At 45.5% G+C, this 21,330-nt stretch overlaps 3 protein-coding genes across 8 annotated transcripts in view; 2 read left to right on the top strand and 1 right to left on the bottom strand.

Moving 5' to 3' along the window:
- Nucleotides 1-1,037: 1,037 nt before the first annotated feature.
- Nucleotides 1,038-7,744, bottom strand: DCLRE1B (DNA cross-link repair 1B). 2 transcript variants are annotated; one of them, XM_019659183.1, is made up of 4 exons: nt 7,251-7,744; nt 6,535-6,700; nt 6,003-6,185; nt 1,038-3,635 (listed from the first exon to the last, which is right to left on the bottom strand). In XM_019659183.1, exons 1-4 carry the CDS (start codon nt 7,647-7,649, stop codon nt 2,527-2,529), a joined length of 1,857 nt encoding a protein of 618 aa, XP_019514728.1. In that variant the 5' UTR covers nt 7,650-7,744; the 3' UTR covers nt 1,038-2,526. The 2 variants fall into 2 exon arrangements, with proteins under 2 accessions (XP_019514728.1, XP_019514729.1); XM_019659184.1 differs by lacking the exon at nt 7,251-7,744 and adding an exon at nt 6,837-6,875.
- A 136-nt stretch (nt 7,745-7,880) lies between these two features.
- On the top strand, nt 7,881-20,437 carry AP4B1 (adaptor related protein complex 4 subunit beta 1). 5 transcript variants are annotated; one of them, XR_002125874.1, is made up of 12 exons: nt 7,881-8,048; nt 8,237-8,425; nt 9,857-10,081; nt 10,531-10,661; nt 11,020-11,185; nt 11,706-12,202; nt 13,250-13,333; nt 14,034-14,137; nt 15,265-15,472; nt 15,682-15,963; nt 16,225-16,718; nt 20,353-20,437. XR_002125874.1 is itself a non-coding variant. In XM_019659181.1 (12 exons), the coding sequence occupies exons 2-12, from the start codon at nt 8,313-8,315 to the stop codon at nt 16,650-16,652; spliced, it is 2,016 nt and encodes a 671-aa protein (XP_019514726.1). In that variant the 5' UTR covers nt 7,881-8,048; nt 8,237-8,312; the 3' UTR covers nt 16,653-16,971. The 5 variants fall into 5 exon arrangements, 4 of the variants coding, with proteins under 4 accessions (XP_019514726.1, XP_019514723.1, XP_019514724.1 ...); XM_019659181.1 differs by lacking the exon at nt 20,353-20,437 and having other exon boundaries at nt 11,706-11,836; nt 12,059-12,202; nt 16,225-16,971; XM_019659178.1 differs by lacking the exon at nt 20,353-20,437 and having other exon boundaries at nt 16,225-16,971.
- Nucleotides 20,369-21,330, top strand: part of BCL2L15 (BCL2 like 15) — a 6,865-nt gene continuing 5,903 nt past the window's right edge. Inside the window, exon 1 of the mRNA XM_019659185.1 lies at nt 20,369-20,458. The gene's annotated coding sequence lies outside the window, so the exon portion shown is untranslated. The remainder of the gene's footprint in view (nt 20,459-21,330) is intronic.

Here is a 21,330-nt window from a genome sequence, read left to right as displayed (position 1 = left end):
GGATGCCAGAGGGCCCCAGTTTGGATCCCACATATGAGGGCCAGTGACGCTGCCCTCCACAGCTAAGATGCTGAACAACAGCTCAACCTGGAACTAGGCTGCCATGAGTCGCTGGCTACGGCGTAGGTTGCAGCCCCTGCTGTAGTGGGTTGCCATGGGCTACCGTGTGTGGCCAGCAGCCACTGTGAGCAGCCATCCAGAAGCGGGCGACTGATCTGCCTCACCCGGGAAGAGCGCAATGATGGTGTCAACTTGGGCCAGTGAAGCAACGTCCTCCACAACTAGACTGAAGAACAAAAAGACAACAACTTGTCTGTTCCCCTTGCCCCAATTCCCCAGCGCTGTTCCCATCTCCCAATTCCCCAATAAAAGTTTTTAAAAAAACAAACAAAAAATGACATTTTGAGTACTTCATAATACAAGGAAATATCTTTCTTAAGATATTAATATCTTAATATCTTTCTTAAGATATTAAGAAAGTAAACTGTAGGATATAAAACTATATATATTACCCAATTTTGAAAAAAAATGATTTCATACATTTACATGCACAATAAAAGACTGAAACAATTGGGCTGGCCGAGTGGCGCATTGGTTAAGAGCTGGCTTGGGACACCAGCTCTGAGCAGCAGGACCCCGGTTCGGATCCCACATGAGGGCCAGTGACGCTGCACCCTCTATAGCTAAGATGGTGAACAACAGCTCGACCTGGAGCTGGGCTGCAGTCGATGGCGTAGGCTGCAGTGGGGCTGGCCGGCAGCTAGTGTGCGCTTTTGTGAGCCGCCGTCCAATGGCCAGCAAGCAACTGCCTCACTCGGGAAGAGCGCAATAATACCAACATGGACCAATGAAGCCACGTCCTCCACAACTAGACTGAAGAACAAAAGGACAGCAACTTGTCTGTTCCCCTTCCCCGATTCCCCAACGCTGTTCCCCTCTCCCAAATCCCCAACAAAATCTTTTTTAAAAGACTAAAACAATTGATTTACATGGGAGAATTATAATGTACTTTTTTTCTTTACATTTTTATATGATTTCCAAAGTTTTTTATTTTATATAGAGAATAACTTTTTAAAGAAACAGAGGCTCAGAGAACCAATATTGGAAACACCCATCCTGTGGTAGGCAGAGCTAGGAGCTCTCCCAATTATCTAACCTCCATGGCCAGTGGGAGAGGTACGTATCTCAGTTGGTTTACAGATGAGGAACAGAGGCTCTGCTGTGTGGTGTCTCTACTGGCTCAGGGCGCCCTGGATGGAAGCCCAGGTTTCCTGCTGCCCCACATGCCTCACCTGCTGTGGCTCCTCATGGGCCCATGGGAGGCTTACAGTGAAGGTCATTGACAAAACACAGCTGTGTACAGCTTGCCCAAGAGGAAGGCCTTATTTTGCTTTCTAAACTCTTCATATCTTCCTCCAAAAGCAGAAAACTGTTTTTCCTGGACAAGACACAGAGGCTTCTTCCTTACGAAGCCTCGGGGCCCCATGCTGAAGCAGTTTTTATCCCTGTGCCCAGCCCCACGTGCCTGTGGGCTCTGCTGTCCTGCTTACTGGTTTGGCACTTGGTCAGGCTGAGCAGGACAGGGCAGAGCTGCATGCCCCCGCCCCTTCAACCAGCTGGCTCCTTGGTCTCTGCCCTGGATACTAAAACAAACAGGCTGTGTGCTCTGGCTCCCTATTCAACCCAAGGGCGGGGGGGGGGGGGGGGGGGCGGCAGCAAATATCCCAGCTATGTGAACAATCAGGAATATCTGGCAGCACATTTGATCTTTTGTAACTTGATTTCGGTCAAAGTCAGGGCCTTCAGATGGCTGGGAGGCCCGTCCTACCCCTGAGCCTGGTTCCAGGCACTGCCTTGGGGAGGGGTGCCCAATCCCCCAGCTGGCTCTGTTCCAAGTTGGTCCCCAGTGACACTAACTGCAAACCCTCATGGAGGCAGAGGTAGAATTTTTCTCCACTGTTCCAAGGCTCTTCATCGTTTCCTGTTCTCTCCCAGAGGCAGAGACAGGAAGTCACTTAGATGGGGTCATGGCAAGTCAGTGACATCCAGGATTGGAACGTGCTGCCTGGATCACCACTTGATCCTCCAGCACCAGAGTTCCTAACTGAAAAACCAGAACTACCTGGGGGCTTTTATCTAAGGAAAAGGGAGAGGGGGGCATGGAGAATGGCACATGACACAAAATCACAATGGGAATATCCTGGGCCTTTTTGATTCAGACTTTATATCTTTCTGCAGCCACATAAGAGGAATGCGTGTTCAAAAAAAAGTTGGAGAAATGCTGTGTTAAACAAATGTAAACAGATTACGTTACGTGCAGGCCTTCTTAGAACCTTAAATGTGCCCATACTGTGAAGGGGTTATAATGAAAAGTGTTTCTTAAACACGGTCAAGTATAAACTGAGGATTCCATAGGCATCAGTTGTGCAAGGAACACACTTTGAGAAGTGTTGCTCCATGGTGAGCCCATAGGATCCTGTGAAGATAGAAAAACTAAGGCCCCAAACAAACTTTCCCTACCAGCCTTCAGCCACTATCTTCTAAGCTGCAGTGTTGGATCCAATGAGGTTGTAGTCTCCTGTCTGGAGTCGGCAAGGATTTATGGTATTTTTCCACTTGCTGGTCAAAGCCCCTGGAAGAGAAGGCTGCCTGGAAAAAGTTCACTGGAGTCAGGAGGTATTTTAGTGCTGGGCCCCCGAACTCAGGAGCCAAAAGAGGGACTGCCTCGCTGCTCTGAGACCGGGGCGAATCCTGGCCTCTCCAGACCCGCTGGTTCCCTGAGGCTGCTGAGCCATCATTGTCTCCCCTGGGGACCAAGTGGGGCCCTACACCAGTTTCCTCCCTGCTGTCCGGAGAGAGAAATTCCTCATCTGTGGATCTTAAGTGCACTGAAAAGCCCAAGGGGGCAGTCAGTATCTTCTGGGACTCAGGGAAAGGGACTGCCCCATCCCATTCTTTTCTGCAGACGTCTAGGAACAACTGCTTCTTGATCCGCAAAGGATGGTGGGAGGGCTGCTTCTCAAGGTTCCCAGAAAGGTTCTCGTTTTCAGCCCTCATTGAGTCACTGACAGCTTGAGATTGATCAGCATCTTCCTCAAGCGATTCAAACACGACACCCTGGGTTCTTGGCTTCTTTAGCTTCCTTTCTAACAACAGACAGAGAATGCTTGGTTTTCTGGAGGAGGAACTCATGTATTGCTGTACAGAGTCTGGCACCAGGGGCACAGAAAGCTTGGGGCTCAGGCTGTCCTGAAAGTAGTCCCGATAGGGCTGCCGACTGACAATCGGCACCACCTGGCAAGGCTTCAGGGCTGCGACAAAGGCACGAAGCTCGGAGTAGGAGGAATGGTCAGAGTAAGGGATAACATGGATATCGGGGTGGGAGCTGTGGATTTTCCGGCTTGTGGGAAGGACAGCAATGGTAGGGTGGGTCTGGTTCCAACGCAGCATGGCAGAACGACAGATCTCCAGGTGGTCCACAGCCTGGATGCGGCCCGCCGTCTCCTCCACGGTGAACACATCTGCCAGGCCCAACAGCTGCACCAGCTCCAGGCGCCGAGGACTCAGGACCACCCATGTCTGAAACTCCAGGGCCAGCTGCTCCAATAGGGACTCTTTTCCCAGGCTATAGAGTCCTGAAGAATGTTAAAGGGGTTGGGGAAAGGAAGAAAAGGAAGAGAATGAAGCTATCAGGAAATCCTAATACATCAACCAAATAGTTAACAAAAATACACAACATTAATGGGGCAATCAGTACATCAGGGAGGGGATGGCATCTGAGCTGAGCTATAATATATGGAGCATGGGGTAGCAGGAGGTTAACAGAGAATCCACTCATTCATGTAGTTCAACAAAGGAAAGAATCTACCAAGTGTTAAGCGCTGTGAAAACAAAAAGTCTCAGTCCTCAAGGAGTATAACCTACATGGGAATCCAGAAATCACGTGGTTAAGGGCAGTGTTAATTAGAGACATTCACACAGTATTATGGGGGCACAGGAACGCATCTACCCATTGACAGAGTCAAGGCAAGTTTCCTGAAAATGACAACTGAGCTAAGTCTTAAAAGATGGGTCCAAGTTAACCTGGCAAGGGAAGGGGATGGTAGAGAACATTTTAAGAGGGGCCAGTGTGGTGTTACTAAAGTATAAAGAAAGAACTGGTAAGAAATGCCAGGGCAGGCCAAATGGCTGAGTTCGTTACGAGTTGGCTTAAGAGCACGAGCTCTGAGCAACAAGGCCACTGGTTCGATTCCCACATGGGCCAGTGACCCACTTGGCTGGCCCCCCACCTTTTTTAAAACCTCTTCTAGGTCCTTTACTACTAGACCGTAAGCCCTCATATTTTATTCATCTTTCCATTCCCATTGTCTGTCGGAATACTTGGCGTATAGTAGGGGCTTATTATATATTTGCAAAATTAGTCAAGCCCCACTACATTATCCTCCTACTCAGCTGCGCTTCTCTGGGAAAATTCTACATTGAAAACTCTAATAGTTAGCATTGGGAATTCTTCATGAGAAGTCAAACAGTCCTGAAAGGAAGGGATAGTTCTCAGTCAATCTGGTAGCCATTCTGGAAGGTGTACAGTTTTTTTTTCCAATGACGTTGTTTAACTCTATTTTGAAACTCCTTCCAGAGTTGGGGCAGATCCTTTTAAAATATTCATCATGGCGGCAAATCTTTTTCATTTTTGGATTTATTATAATTTTGGAAACAATCAAAAAATTTAGAACTGATCTATTACATTTTTAAAAAATTGATTTTCATAAACTATCTTCAAAGGCAATTCCAAAAGAAGAGTCCACAAAACGTCTTGTACTATTGTGGAATTACCAGAACAAGCATACGGTTGGTTTTTCAATGTATCTAGCTTTAAGCACAACATTCACTTGAATATCTACATACTGATAAATTCCATTCACTCATAACAAATATTTATGGAATGCCTCATCAGCCATTAATCTAGACATTTGGGATATATCCATTAGTAAAACAAAGAGCCCTGCCATGGTGGAACTTACAGTCTAGCAGGGGAGACAGATAATAAAAACTAAATACAGGGCCGGCCGAGTGGCACATTGGTTAGGAGCTGGCTTGGGACGCCGGAGGGCCCGGGTTCGGATCCCATGTGAGGGCCAGTGACAGTGCCCTCGACAGCTGAGATGCTGAACAACAGCTCACCCTGGAGCTGGGCTGCGGTGAGTCGCTGGCAATGGCAGGTGGGTTGCCATGGGCTACTGTGTGTGGCCAGTAGCCAGCATGGGCGGCCGGTGGCCGGTCTGCCTCGCCCGGGAAGAGCGCGGTGATGGTGCCAACTTGGGCCAGTGAAGTGGCGTCCTCCACAACTGGAGAACAAAAGGACAGCAACTTGTCTGTTCTCCTTCCCTCAATTCCCCAATAAAAATCTTATAAAAAAAAGAACACAGATTTTAAAAAAAAAAAACCTAAATACACAAATTATGGAATCCACTGTACGGTGATGAGTGCAATATTGTCCCTCTCTTACTTAAAGCTCTTTGTACTAAGAGCAATGGTTGCATTTAGGGTCAAGTTCAAAAAGTCTTACAAGCACTTCAGCCCCTCCTGCCTTTCCAGCCTCCTCACCCACTGTGCGCCTGTCACACTAGCTGCTGTTTCTCTTCCACAAACACAAGGCTTCTTCCCACCTCCATCCATACCCTCAAGGAGTTTATGTTGGGGTGTGTGCATGCCAGGGGAACCAGGGGATAGACAATAAACAATAAGCAATAGCATATTAAAACACAGAATATGTTGGAAGGTGACGAGTGCTATGAAAAAATTGATCTGCTATAGGGGATCAGAAGTAGGGACTGTGGGAGTAGGGATGGTGGACAGATGGCAACTTTAAATAAGATGGTCAGGGGAGGTTTTATGAAGAAGGGGAGATCTGCACAAAGCCTTCAAAGATGTGAGGACCCCTTCTCCCTCAATCTAGATGCACTAGCTGTGGGTGAAAAGGAAAACGAAAGGAAACTACTCACCAATCTTTACATTATGTTCTGGGTGCTTTCGAATAAGCTCGACAATCTGGCGGGCAGCTTCTTCTTGGGAAGGAAGAACCAGAGCTGGGTTGCAATTGGTGTTGTCTAGGTATAAGGTATGGATCTGTTTCCCCACCCTCAGGGCTGGCTCCTTTAGCATGGACGGTGTAAATCGAAAATCACCTGAAAGAATACACGGGGGGCGGAGGATCAGAGACAAAAGTGTAAAACACAAGGCTCTCCGACACATGGGCATTTGCTTACTGGCCTGTGAAAGCTATCTTGGAGCCTGGCACTGAATTAATACGTAGAGTACAGCTTCCTTGTGCAAATAGCTCCACCTTGCTCTTGTTCTTTCATTACTTATTACAAGGTTTGGACCCTTAAAGAGTGGGAATTCAGTTAAGAAAGGACCACTATGCTTGCATGGGATGAAACTAGGAGGCCTCCAGACATCTATTATGAGTTAAGGCTGCTCAAGAAAAGTAGTGTCTAAGTGGAGCAGATAGGAAGGACCCCTTCGGAGGCCCACCTGTGTAGAGGATGGTTCCAAAGTATCCTTCGAAGAGAAACATGACAGAGCCAGGGCAGTGATTGGCATCCATCAGGGTTACGGTCACGGTCTCTCGGCCAATTTCATCTAGAGGCAGGACATGGCTCTCACCAACCTCCAGGGCTCGGATCCACTGCTTAGATACCTGAGAAAAATAATTGGTCATTCCAGTGAACACAGATTCCCCTCCCTGATATCTCCCTGGCCCAGAAATTATCCCTTTCCGGAATCAGGGAAAACTGACCATCTAGTCAGAAATTCTCAAAATTTCCTTATAATACCTTGGGGCATCTGTTAAAAAAATTCCAACAATATTTCCAGGACCCGCACCAGCTATTATCTACTGAATCGGAAGTGGAGAGAGAGGAAGCGCCGAGGAATTTGTATATCTACCCAACACATTACCGGAATTCTTGTGATGAAGCAAGACGGGGAAACAATGGCCTCGCTTGTGAAAACTCTTTAAGTTTCCTTGGTTGGACTAGATCTCCCCAACTTACAGCTGTAACATTCCAGTCCGCCAGTTTATTAGCCACACTCCTATTCTGGGCTAAAGATGCAATTCTGGGTTCAAACTCCCGCATTTGTAACAATCAGTCCTCCCGGTCCATTGACTCCAAGACAGTGAAGGTCGGAATTCCCACCCTGATGCCTAGACCAGAGCTCGCTCAGAAGCCGACTCCAACCCCCCATACCTGTAGGCGACGATGCAGGAGGAAAGCAGTGATTGGGGAGCAGTAGAGGGGCCGGGCCCAGGTGCTAGACAGCCCCACGGTGTGGTCCGAGTGCATGTGGGACAGAAAGAAAAGCCGTGCAGAAGCAGCCCGGCGCAGGCTCCAAAAGTCCACAGCGATGGGCGTATGGGGGATCTGGACTCCGTTCATGGTGGCGGGGCTGTAATCAGCAGTGGGGTCTTCATAGGAATAGAGCTCCCGCGCGAGCCTCCTACAACAGCCCTGAAAAAAGTCACGCTGGGGCAAGAACAGAGCCAGAAAAACTGAGGGAAAGCCAGCCCAGGAGAGAAATAAGTAACTAGAATGTGCAGAAAAAAGAAGCGACCGTGCTTGGTGGAGTCCGGGGGTGGAATCGCACATCGCGGAAGTCGCTCAGCGGAGCGCCATTCTTAACCGCGCGGGAGCCCGGGCCCTCCACTCAAAGCGCGCGCTGCCGGCCCGAGACAGGCAGAAGTAGCCGATTTCCGATTGTCCGCTGCAGCTCCACTAGAGGGAGCTGGAGGCTGCGCCCGGAGGTGAGAGGTTGGGGGAAGGGCACCCTAAGGTCGGGGCCCAGGCTCAGCTCGGCGCTCGCTGGGAGAGGGTGAGTGGCAGCTGCTCTGCGTGGTCTCTCTCGAGGAGGCAGGACTTCCGCAGAAAGCATCCTTGGGCCTACCCGTGACGGCCACCGCATGGAGGCGCCCCGAAGGCTGGAACTGCGAGGGAGGGGTCTACGGACCATCGGCTGCCGGGCTGGAAATTGAGCGGAGGGCCCTAAAGGTAGTGGGAGAGACCTATGGGTGGAGCGAACCGGCCGGCAGGTCCCGGAAGGAACCGAAGGGCTTAGGGTGGGGCTCACCGGGGAGCGGAGAGAGCCGAAGTTTGAGCGTGCCAAGCCCTGGGGAAGCCAAGGCTGGGGCGAGATCACGCCTTTAGCCTCTTGCCTGACAGACATTTCCTTTACCCAGGTTCCCACATCGGGGCTGGAAGGAGCCTACGAGTTACCTAGGGGGCTGTGGGATTGCCCCGGGACTGTTCGAGAAGATGCCGTACCTCGGCTCTGAGGACGTGGTCAAGGAGCTGAAGAAGGCTCTGTGTAACCCCCACATTCAGGCTGATAGGCTGCGCTACCGGAATGTCATCCAGCGAGTGATTAGGTATCACCCAATACCCTAACTCACCCACTGCAGTCCCCACCAGGGCTGTCCAACCTCATGTATGAAAACGAACTTTTCACGCATGCCAGTGCTATCATTTGGTCTTCCTGCTCCTCTGGAGTGCCGTCTCAGCCTCCCTTGTGAGACTTATTTTTTACTTCGTTTATTCAGCTGGGTGGTTTCATCCATGTTTCACTTAACAGACCCATAATAAATCTATCCAGTACAGACCTCCTTTATCTTCAGCCCCGCATATCCTACTACCTGCTTTTCATTTCCACCTGGATGTTTCTCCAGAGACATGCAAAATAGCACCTACATCCTGCCCCTCCCCAAACCTGCTCTTCCACTTGTGTTTGTGTTGATGAATGTCACCACCTAGCTGACCAAGCGTGGGAGTCAATCTTGATGACACCTGATCTTCGCTTCTCAAGTCAGAGATGGTATGGTTTTATGGTTCTAAATATCCATCCTCCCACCCTTTTTTGTCACTGCTGCAGTTCTGGCTTCTTACCAAAGCAATTGCAGTAGCGTACTAGTAGGTCACTTTGCCCCCTCATTTCAGTCAGAATGATTTTTCCAGCACATGAATCTGAACATACAAGTCTGGCCTACAAGCTGTGGATCACAAGCTTCAGTGTGCACAAAAATCTCTTGGGGTACCTTTTATAAAAATGTAAATTTTTCATCCAATCCAGTAATTCTGATTTCAGTAGGGTGGGCTAGAACCCAGGAATCTGCATTTTAAACTACATCCCATCTGATTCCTGTAGGAGGCCATAGTTTGAGGAACAGTGATCTACAGAATAAAGTCCAAACTTTTCTTAGCACCCAAGGAACCCTGGGCTAACTCAGCAACCTGCAGACTCTCTAAAAGAATGTACCGTTCTTGCTCATGTCTGTGTGCCTCACAGCATGTAGCATTACCTATTTATCACACCTGCTTGTTGAGCTCCTGCTCATTCAGCTAAGGTATTACTTCCTCTGTGGAAACATTTTATGACTTCCTGGCAGTAGACCTCTGGGTCCTCACTGCCCTTTGCCTGTTACTTCTGTCATAATACTTATCTAGTGTACTGTAATTAGTGGTGCTCTTGTCTGGCTCCTTAGTAGATATTGAGTTCCTAGAGATCTGAGGCCATGCCTTCTTTAAGATTCTGTCCCCAGAGTGTACCCCTGGAGTGTAAAAGCTGAATTTCACTGAAATGTACTAGAAATTCATAAATGTTTGTTGAGTAAATAAAAGAACGTGTACTGCAGGCCCCTGGTGTGAAGTTTTGTGTGACATAATAGACAAGGTAGACTTGGTTGCTTCCCTCTCAGAGATCACAATTGAGTTGGATAACCAGGACATGGATAAAATAAAACACTCTCCACTGTAGCTTGGGAATGATGTATTTTACTTTCTCCTGCTCTGTGTGTTGGTTTCAGGCATATGACTCAGGGCTTGGACATGTCTGCTGTTTTCATGGAAATGGTGAAGGCCAGTGCCACTGTGGATATTGTTCAAAAGAAGTTGGTTTATCTGTACATGTGCACCTATGCCCCCCTGAAACCAGATCTGGCTCTCCTGGCCATCAATACACTGTGCAAAGACTGTTCGGACCCCAATCCAATGGTGCGAGGACTGGCACTACGGAGTATGTGTAGCCTCAGGTGAGCACCCTTTTCCTGCCTGTTTCTCAGTGGCTGATGAATTCAGGAGGTCATGGGGCAGGTTTTCAGTGATGACAATTTAGTTGAGCTCCTTCATACTGGGGAAAACACTGTTGAAACCTGAACCCAAGTTTTCAGCCATTGCTTTGGCTTAAAAAACTATATGGTTTCATTAAACGGAGTTTTCCATTCTCACTCCAGGTGAAATAGTTTTCGGTTTCAGTTAAAGATTTGTAAACAATTATGTATGTTTTTTCTTGCTGCCTCTGCAAGACATTTCCAAATGAAAAGACAAATATGGCTTTTTAAGTTTGACTGCAGTGTTCTCCAATTTTTATGATCTGATGCACATTCAAAAATTTTCTGAACCCTCTGTTAAGTGCACAGGGGCTGAATTGTGTCAAAACTAGTATTTCAGAATCTGGCTGATTCCAGGATGTGTTGCTTAGGATGCCGGGTGTGCAGGAATATATCCAACAGCCTGTTCTCAATGGTCTGCGGGATAAGGCTTCATATGTCAGGAGGGTGGCAGTCCTTGGTTGCGCCAAGATACATAATCTTCATGGAGAATCTGAAGTGGGTAAGTTTCAGTGTGATCCATCCTGATCAATCTTTATTTGTGATTGCATTATATACATGACTTTGTAAAATATTACATAGCTTTGGTAGAAAATAATAGTGTGGCCTTATTTCTGTGCATGCCTCTTTGAGTAGGTTGCAGGGCTTGGTATTTCCTGAGATTAGAGAAGTCCTTTCTTTGGGGCTCAGGTGAGATCCTTTGCCTTAGCTGCTTAGAAGAGGCCTTGACTTTGTTATAGGCCTTTGTGATTCTGTAGCAGAGAACTTCAGCTTTATCTGCTTGGAGCTGGTACTCTGGCTCTCTCCCTGTGACTCAGAAGCTTTTCTTCTCTATCTGAGGTCTTTGTTCTCTTTTCTAGATGGTGCCCTGGTAAATGAATTATACAGTTTGCTGCGTGACCAGGACCCAATCGTGGTGGTAAACTGCCTGAGGTCTCTAGAGGAAATTCTGAAACAGGAAGGCGGCGTTGTCATCAATAAGCCCATCGCTCACCATCTCTTAAATCGGTTGGGATGCCTACCTGGGTGCTCTTTTTGTTATGATGAGATCTTCATCCTAGTGGGATCTTGTCGATGTGTTGACTTAAGGAGAGGTCTTAAACAACTAATGTAGAGTAGTAGAGAAAGTTAACCATAACTACTAACTTTCTCAAATTTCATTGAGAGAATTTCTTTTATTTGCCTTAGGTTTTTTTGGTGAAATAGAGAAATGGAGGCAACCTCCTGTGGGGATAGGTTCTGTTCTCATCTACAGTCAATATGTCCCTTAAACTAAGCCATTTACTGCCCTTACAATGTAGAGAGTCTGGTATAGTGATCACGTCTTTGGCCTTAGATGAGTGTGCATTTGTACTGTAAACTCATCTTGGAATTAATAGTCTACTTTGTGTGAGCTTTAAATAGTATGTACAAAGAATAATTCGATTAGGGCACAGCCTGTTTTCAAGAATTCTCCCCTTGTTATGAAGAACAGATGACTGGCAGTAGCATGGGGATGGTCCTAATTTTGTTGCTAAAAGAGCACTTTTTTCTTTTTGGGGGATAGAATGTCAACACTGGACCAGTGGGGCCAGGCCGAAGTATTGACCTTTCTGCTACGCTACCAACCCCGCAGTGAGGAGGAGCTGTTTGATATCCTCAACCTGTTGGACGGCTTTCTCAAGAGCAGCAGCCCTGGTGTGGTGATGGGAGCCACCAAACTCTTTCTGATCTTGGCCCCCAAATTTCCCCACGTACAAACTGACGTGCTGGTGCGAGTCAAGGGCCCTCTGCTGGCCGCCTGTTCTTCAGAGAGCCGCGAGCTCTGTTTCACTGCCCTCTGTCACGTGCGCCAGATCCTGCATAGTTTGCCAGGCCACTTTAGCAGCCACTACAAGAAGTTTTTTTGCTCCTACTCAGAGCCCCACTACATCAAGCTGCAGAAGGTGGAGGTGCTGTGTGAGCTGGTGAACGATGAGAACGTGCAGCAAGTGCTCGAGGAGCTCCGAGGGTACTGCACCGATGTGTCTGCTGACTTTGCACAGGCTGCCATCTTTGCCGTAGGTGGGTGCCTGCTGCTTTTCCTTTTTGAGATCCTAGACCACCCAGCTAGAAAGCCGTGGAACCAGAGTGGGCAAAAGGGAAGGAATCTTGCTTCAGAAACAAAGTGCCATGCACCAAAGAATTGGGTCAGTGGCTACAAAGAAGGAAGGGAGGAAGGTTTGTCAACACTGCTGTTGTCATATCTTCCAGAAGATACCAGTAACTCAAACTGTAATACATAAAATTTATATTGCCTTTTGTTGTCTACTATCCAAAATGCTCTCCTGTTTGTCACCTTACCACTGTCTTGTGAGGCAGTCAGGAAAAGTAGACAAGTGTTACTAGCTTCATTTTAAAGATGAAGAAACACAGGCACAAAAAGGTTATTAACTGGCCAAAGGGTCATATAGTTACTGAACCTGGGACTGGAACCCAGCTTTCCTGACTCAAAGTTTAGCGTCAGTTCACCAATCATTTATTAAGCTTCTACTATGGGCTGTATATTGTGCTGAGTACGGAACAACACAGAATAAATCCTAAATCTTACAGACTTTTGTTCTACTCTGTATGGAATTTAAAAGGCTAGAGCGACTGACGAAATGGGGAGCTAAGTTTTAGAGGGCTTCAAGTGGAGGAGGAGAAGGAACCCTCCTGTGTAAACTAAAGTATGGTGATTTTTAGAGGGCAGGGAACAGGGAACAAAGAGAAGAGTGGAAACCCTACAGTCAGGAGACTGCTTGCTGTCAAGTGTCCCCAGCAGGAATATTTGTGTGCAGGTGCATTGCAGCAAATGCTGCTTCCTATCTGATTGCCACATACATACTTTGGTTACTGCAAGTTTTCAATCTGTCATGAACTTTCGATTTTCTAGTGGTCAATGAAAAAAACAAACAAAACAAAAACCAGATGCATTTTTACCAAAGTTCCCTTTATAGCAAACTTAGATTCTTCTTATTTCATCAAGCAAGGGGTGATTTTTTTAGGCATCTGTGGTCCTTTTTGTCTCTGGCTGCTGAGAAATTATTTTAGAACGAGGTGCTAGTGTTTGACTTAACTCTTCCTCTCTAGGTGGCATTGCCAGGACCTATACAGATCAGTGTGTGCAGATTCTAACAGAGTTGCTGGGGCTTCGACAAGAGCATATTACCACAGGTAATGGCTACCTTTCTAGGATTTTGCTCAAAAGAATATGTGCTGCTGAATCACATAGCGGTTTAAACTTTACATCTTCATCTATAGCCATCAGAGAAGCATAGGATCTGTAGGTCTAACACGGTAGAGAGACATCAGGTTGCCATGAGTCTCCAGACTATACTACATGACCTTGCGTATTTCCCCACCTTTGCTTCTCTTTTTGCGTATGGCAGCATACTGTAAGCAGTGGCTTCTAGTGGCTGGAACTAGGGTGAGGCAAGCAAGGTGCCTGAATGCAAAGATTTAAAGAGATACTCACTCTAAGGTTTGTGCAAGTGTTAACCCTGCATGTCCTCTTCAATTTTACACCCTCGGCCCCTTGCTTGGCTCACCATAGTCCCAGCCCTGGTGTCTCCATTTATACTGTCTTCAGAGCATCACTTAACAACAACACTTTGCATACAGCTTTACATTTTACAAAGTGCTTTCACATACATTATTAGCTCACTTATCCTCACGGTAACCTGATAAGAGCAACGTTCATTTAAGAAATTATTGCCCACACCAGACATTTCTCAGATACTCATTGGCCACCCCATCCATCACCCATTTTACAGAAGTTCACCTAGCAATCGGGTCACAACATAGGACTTTTCTTAAGATTCCTTCCTGCTGGGAGGCTCTAATCCTGTGCTCTTGTGTCCTTGGCTGTTGGTAGTGGTGGTGCAGACTTTCCGAGACCTGGTTTGGTTGTGTCCTCAGTGTACGGAAGCTGTGTGTCAGGCCCTGCCCGGCTGTGAGGAGAACATTCAAGATGGCGAGGTAGACTGTAACTCTCCTTTACTTCTGAGCACGCGGGGATGGGCACGCTGGGACCCTGCTGTCTGAAATGGGATCGAATTCGTCTTTCTACCCAGTGTCTGAAGTAGAAATTCTTAGAATTGATTGCCACCTCAGATTCTCTTTTAGGTGTAGATGGGATATAAATTATAAAAGCATTAGGGTTTACTGGTGGTATTTATTACAAATAACTTTGTTTTCTTGAACAGTTCTGAGTCAGAGATTTAGACCCTGGAGTTTTCAGCTGGAATGAAAATCAGAATCCCTTGTGGAATTTTCATAAATATTTGGGCTTCACCCAGATCTCCTGACATCAGTATTCAGGAGTCATGGGCCTAGACACATGTATTATTTTTTTAGCTGAGCCATCCTGCTACCTGTTGGCAGCTTAGCAGCAGCTCAGCTCGGATTGGGAATAGAACTGGCAATCCTGTTGCTCAGAGCTTCCACTTGAGCGAGCTCTTAACCAGCTGAGCAACTCGGCCAGCCCTTAGACATGTATTTTTAAGAGGCTTCACAGATAACCGAATGTGCATGAAGCAATTTAGAGAAATTTTTCTGTAGCTTTCACTGCCCCATTAAACCGCAAATTGGGGAAGAGGCTCCAAAGCTGAGGAAGCCTTATTGCTTCATCATCATAGTCCATGAGTCTTGAGTCTCCTTTAAAAAAAATTTTTTTTTATTGGGTAATAGTATGTTTTTTCCAGGACCCATCCGCTCCAAGTCAAGTTGTTGTCCTTCAATCTAGTTGTGGAGGGTGCAGCTCAGCTACAAGTCCAGTCACCGTGTTCAATCTAGTTGTGGAGGGCGCAGCTCACTGGCCCATGTGGGAATTGAACCAGCAGCCTTGTTGTTCAGAGCACGCACTCTAACCAGCTGAGCCACCTGGCTGCCCCCTTGAGTCTCCTTTTGTGCAGTAGAATTTCTTCCTGTTTGTTGTAGGTAGTGTAGTAGGTGGGATCGATACAATGTAAGTTGAAATTAATAAACAATTATACCTTTTCTGCCAACACTCCTCAGGAGAAGAGCAAAACCTGCAGCAGTGTGTGGCCTCCTCTGTTTTGGACAGCCAAATGTTAAGCACCTGTTCTTATCCCTTCACTCCCCAGGGGAAGCAGGCACTTATTTGGCTACTTGGTGTCCACGGGGAAAGAATTCCCAATGCGCCTTATGTGTTAGAAGACTTCGTAGAGAGTGTGAAGTCAGAGACGTTCCCAGCTGTTAAGATGGAGCTCCTCACTGCACTGCTGCGCCTTTTTCTCTCGCGACCTGCCGAGTGCCAGGACATGCTGGGGCGGCTGTTACATTACTGCATAGGTAGGCTCTTCCGAAGGAAACAGTACTTGCTACAACCGATAGTAAAAATGCCCTTTCATTGGGAGAGTCATGTCTGGGATCCAAGAAGAAAATGTCAATGTTTTCTAAGGTTTCTTCCCTCCTTCATTTTTTCCTGCTGTTTTGGTTGGCCCAGGGGTATGAGAAGAGTGTTTTTGTTTTTAATTAACTCATCTGTTGTCTTACCTCAGAGGAAGAAAAGGACATGGCAGTACGGGACCGAGGTCTCTTCTATTACCGCCTCCTCTTAGCTGGCGTTGATGAAGCTAAGCGGATCCTGTGCAGCCCTAAATCTGACCCTTCTCTTAGACTTTTGGAAGATCAGGCAGAAAAGCCTGTGAATAGCTGGGCTTCAGACTTCAACACACTGGTGCCAATATATGGCAAAGCCCGCTGGGCAACCATCTGTAAATGCCAGGGGACAGAGCGTCGTGGCCCAGACCTTCCTAACACTGCATCCTTTGCCACATCAGGTAAAAATAGTCCTTACTTTATATCTTGGCGTAAAACGTTATCTTTTACAACAACGAGCGGAAAGTAGAGTACCCTAGCTAAATCTCAAGACTGTTGCCCAAATTTGAAGTTTTGTGAGCCAGAAAGAAGTTCATCATTGGCTATTTAAGCCATTTATCCAAAAATAAAAGCCACATTGTGTACTTTTGGAAACCTGGATTAAAAATGTAGTTCCTGTAGGTTAAGAGCATCTCTTACATAAGCTTTTTGACTCTTTTTAGGACCCCTGATTCCTGAAGAGAACAAGGAGAGAGTACAAGAACTCCCTGATTCAGGAGCCTTCACGCTAGTCCCCAATCACCAGCTCACTGCTGAGTATTTTGAGAAAATGTGGCTGAGCCTCAAAGTGACTCATCAGCAGGTGATCCCGTGGCAGGGAGCAGTCCATCCTGACACCCTCCAGATGGCCCTTCAGGTGGTGAACATCCAGACCATCGCGGTGAGCCGGGCTGGGGCTCAGCCATGGAAAGCCTACCTCAGTGCCCAGGAGGACATGGGCTGTCTGTTCTTAACAGAACTGCTGTTGGAACCCGAGAGCTTGGAAATGCAGATCTCCGTGAAACAAAGTGAGACGAGGACGGAGACCCTGAACAGCTTTATTTCCGTATTAGAAACTGTGATCGGAACAATTGGAGACATAAAATCATGAGTCTTGCTGCCTGTCCTGAGAGATGAGCAGCTGTCAGATCCTTAGTTTTCCTCACTGGAGCTGCTTGTAAGTCCAGATACTATCACACGCTCAGGAGAATGGGAAATCTGGGAACCAGGATTCTTATGTTTTTGTCCAAAGAGCATTGACTCACTCCTCTCACACCCGTTGGTGAATGACCCCATTTTTCCAGGTGATGTTGCAAAAGTTAATGTCGGTAAGGGGATGGGAATGGGGGTGAGGCTAGGATTTGGATTCTTTTCTACTCAGTTTTAGGGCTTTTTACTAATTAAAGATGCCTGATGTGTGTGGAAACTGATGGAGTCTGTGGGAGTCATCTTTTCTTCCTGGATTATTGCGGGGAAACTCCTGACTGTTATGTTTCTAATCATGCTTCTTAGTCCAGAGTTCAAAGTCTTCTGTGTCATGTGTCACCACTCCCCCAAACGCTCTTTGTTTTGGCAAAAGCAAACAAACCACTTGCAGTTTCCTGAATGCACCGGGCTCTGTCTCACCTCTGTGCTTTGGCACCTACTTTTATTTCTTGCCTAAAATATTTCCTTATCCTCAAATCTTCTTTACTTAAGTAACACCTAGTCTGTCTGTCAGCGTTCAGCTCAGTCACGAGTTCTTTCAGGACGTTTTCTGTGAGCCTCACTCACTGCCTTCAGTAAGGATCTCCTTTAAGCTGTGAAAGCAGTCGGTGCATATGCCTAGCAGTACTGTTGTAAGTATTTTCTTGTCACTCTGCCTCAATTTTAACTTTATTCACACCTGACCACGTTTTATAACTGAGACAATTTATGGCAAAAACAGATTTAATAACATTGTGATAAAGTATCAATAACTAGAGAATCCAGAACAGGGAAAATGAAAATACCAGTGAAGACCAGCTGGATTAGGGATGGAGAAATACACAAATGTTTGGGCTTAAGGGCCCATACAGTAGATAGAGCTGAGCCTCAGATTTAGCTTTGTAACGGATGTGGCAGTCAGAGTGAAGAGAAATAGTTACGTAGTTGTCATCTGAGAGGAAGAAACATTCCAAACCTAACTTCTAAAAGAAATGTACTTGTAGCTTCACCTAGGTGGCACTGAGTGATATGTATACAGTTTCCATGGGAAGTTAGTTTCACGTGACTGTACCTTACTGTGTTCAAAGCATAACTTGAACATGGAGCTTAGTGAGGGGGTTTCTTCAAGGAGTTAAGATAACCTAATTCAAATATCAACCAGCTTAACTCAAGGACTTCTGTTACCTAGATATGGAGATGGACCGCATGTCCTTCAAGTAATTTTTCACCCATCACTTCTCACAACGAGGCTCTTAATAGGAGTATATAATGGACAGTATTGAATTTTCTGGTAAGGGCCTGGATTTTGTAAATTGATTGTTCCCACTGGACTAGATTGTCTTTTTTATTTTCTGTCTTCATAACGTCTGCCACCTAGTGATTACTTGATAAGCACTTACTTATTGAATGAATGGCTATAAGTAACTAGATTCTGATGGTGTTTTGGGATTGGTGTTTGAAGTGTGTTTTATTATATCGTATCAACTATGCAGAAAGTAATGGAAATCCGTCTAGACTAGGTTTTCTCAAAAGTGGCACTATTGACATTTGGGGCCAAATAATTCTTTGTTGTGGGGTTTTTTCCTGTGCATTATAGGATGATTATTGGCAGCATCTCTGACCTCTACCCACTAGATGCCAATAGAACCCCCAGTTGTGACAACTAAAAATGTCTCCAGCATTGCCAGAGGTGCTCTGGGGGGTAAAGTCACCCCCAACTGAGAACGACTGATCTAGACCATGGGTCCCCAGGGACTAGAAGTAGAAGGATCAGAGCAGCATCAGAATTGCCTTTCCGTATTTTGACTTGTTCAGTTAAACCAAAGTGTCAAGTGCTGCCAATCTAAAGTATATAAGCGTCCTAGACTAATTGGAAGGAGGGGATCACTAAATAATTTTATAAATGGCTAACCACTGTGCTGTACACCTGAAACTAATATAAAATAATATTGAATGTCACCTGTAACTGAAAAAAAAACCAATTGGTATAAGGGAACAGGATGTAGGTGGTAGAAATTGAGTAAATTGGTTGACTTTTTTAAAAAAATTAGAGACTATAATTGACCTAAAGAAAGCTACATATGGCTCAGCATTAAATAAATGTTACCAAAATGATTCCAACTACTGGAGTTTTTAGATAATTAAGTTCTACTTGGTTGCTTTTCTGTCGTGTAAGAGGTCTAGCAGAATATGAGACTGTTGCTTTTGCAAGTATAATTTTAAGATGATCTCAGTAAAGAACTGATTTCTCTTAACTGTAGCCTGGTTTTACTGATTTATAAGCAAAATGACTAACTCCAGTATATCACGTAGTTACTTATTTACTATTCCTTGCCCTCAAGAGCTGTCGCTAGCCCCTGTGGACATGGTTTGATGATGTGATATGTTAGATGCTTTCCTTTAAAATCCATGAGGGTAGTTGATACTGTGCTTTTTAGAAAGATGACGTTCCTGATGTCTTAGTTGGTAAATAGAATGTAATACACATAATGAGTGCCCACCCATGACAGTGGTGCTTTGAAACATTGCAGAGGCAATCATTTGCATAGTTCCTGACTGTAATTTTATTGCTATGGGCCAGTGATTGTTATATGCCTCCATCCCTTTCCTCCTCTCGTTTTGTATGGGAATTCTGTTACATGTTTTCTGTCCCTTTCTCATATTTTGGGTGTTTGGGGGAAGGGAGACAAAGAGTTCATTTCCTTGGTTGTAGGTCTCCAGACTGAGAGACCTTGTACCTGAGGTTCCTCATCCTCATGCAGATAATAAAATCCTGGACTTTGAGCCAATGATATAATGAGACGGGGCTTTTGGAAGAGGAATGTAAATTGTTGTGGCCAGAGCGGCAAAGGAAGCAAATGATAGTGAAAAAATTCTGGCTTCATTTTTCAGTAATAATTAGGAGAACGATATTAGAACTGTAAGAGTGAAGGGTATATATAGGCTGGGGCAGGGGTTTGGGAGGGTGCTACATTGAAGGTCCAAAGAGAAATAAACGAAGGAGGAAAATTGACCCCATGTTGCCCATGTTGCCCGTGCTCTGTTTCTGTAACCTTAGAACATTGATCATACAAGATAACGCGAAGGAATCCAGATTAGATTACACAGATGGCGTTTGCGCATAAGCACATCAGTAGTGAAATGAGGAAGGTGGTTTATTATTGTGGGAAAGGTTTTTGAGGTAATACAGACTTGATTTTAAATTTCTCTTCTGCCACTTACTGATGCCACTCACGTTGGGCAAGCTGTTTTATGCCAGCTGGATGGTCTCTTATACGCATTTTTGTTTTTGTGTATTATTTTAGGAGTACATCATAAATGGATTTCTTGTGATCCTTAAATTGTCAGTGGCTAGCTGTAATGTGAAAGGAAGGTGGCCTAGAATTCTCTCTGAGGGACCTCCTGACATTAGTGGTAACAGACGTTTCAGCCCTAGTGATAGGAACTGACAAATAGAAATGGCCCTTTAGCTATATAATTCCTATTCCTAGTCCCAAGCAATTTATGATGATTTGTTTTTATAGAATGAAACAGAAAACAGAAGACTGAATATGATTATATTGCAAGATAGAAGTTTCATTCTGAGCAACTGACTTACTATTTATACTTGAATCTCTTATTGTTAGTTCACCAGGTCGGAATACCCTGGAAGGGCTGATAGGTTTGAATGCTGCTTCTGAGACCCAAGCCCAAAATCTAGGTGTAGCTGCATAAAGAAGGCAGCATCTGTGGGTAAGTGCCTGATCCTGAGATATTAGAAAACAATGACAGTCCAACCCTTTTTGGGAAATCCTAATTCATCCTGTTAGAGGGTAAACCCCGAGTCTCTTTTATCCTGGTCATTAGGTCTTGGGCTGAAAGGAAGACATTCAACAATTACTGCATGTTAGACACGGCTGGGTCATTCCACATAACATTATCTTATTCAGTCCTCATGATCTTGCTGTGAAATACTTTGTATTATCTCCATTTATAGTTCCTCAAATGCCCAGTGTTTTGTTTTGTTTTGTTTCACCTTCTCAGCTTTTATGTGTTCTATTCCCTCCACCTGGAATGGTCGCATTCTTCCTCTTTGCCTAACGAATCCCTACCTGTCCTTCAGAGCTCATCTTACATGTGCCTACTTCAAGGAAGCCTCCCTAACCCCCTCGGTGTGTTTCCCTTTACACACTATAGCCACACACTGTATCTCAATCAGCCCAAGAAATTATGTGATTTAATTATTTAATATTCATCATTCATGCTAAAGTGTAAACTCTGTGAGGGTGGGAACTGTGTCTGTCGTTTTTGTGTGTGTGTGTTATTTGTAGTGCCAAGTATAGTTCCTTCCATGTACGTACTCAATAAATAATCAATGTATGATTATGGCAAATATGTGCCATAATCAGGAGTCGAATGCTTGTCTGTTATAAACCTTCCTCCTTTAAGTTACACCATACAGGAACCCAACAGGAAGTATTTTTATTTATTTATTTTTTAAGATTTTTATTGGGAAATTGGGGGGATGGGAACAGACAAGTTGCTGTTATTTTGTTCTTCAGTCTAGTTGTGGAGGACGTTGCTTCACTGGCCCAAGTTGGCACCATCATTGCGCTCTTCCCGGG

The sequence above is a fragment of the Hipposideros armiger genome, unplaced genomic scaffold (assembly GCF_001890085.2).
Source record: "Hipposideros armiger isolate ML-2016 unplaced genomic scaffold, ASM189008v1 scaffold_297, whole genome shotgun sequence".
Taxonomy (NCBI): Eukaryota; Metazoa; Chordata; class Mammalia; order Chiroptera; family Hipposideridae; genus Hipposideros; species Hipposideros armiger.
Note: the sequence above shows the minus strand (reverse complement) of the source record. Positions and strands in the feature narration are given on the sequence as shown.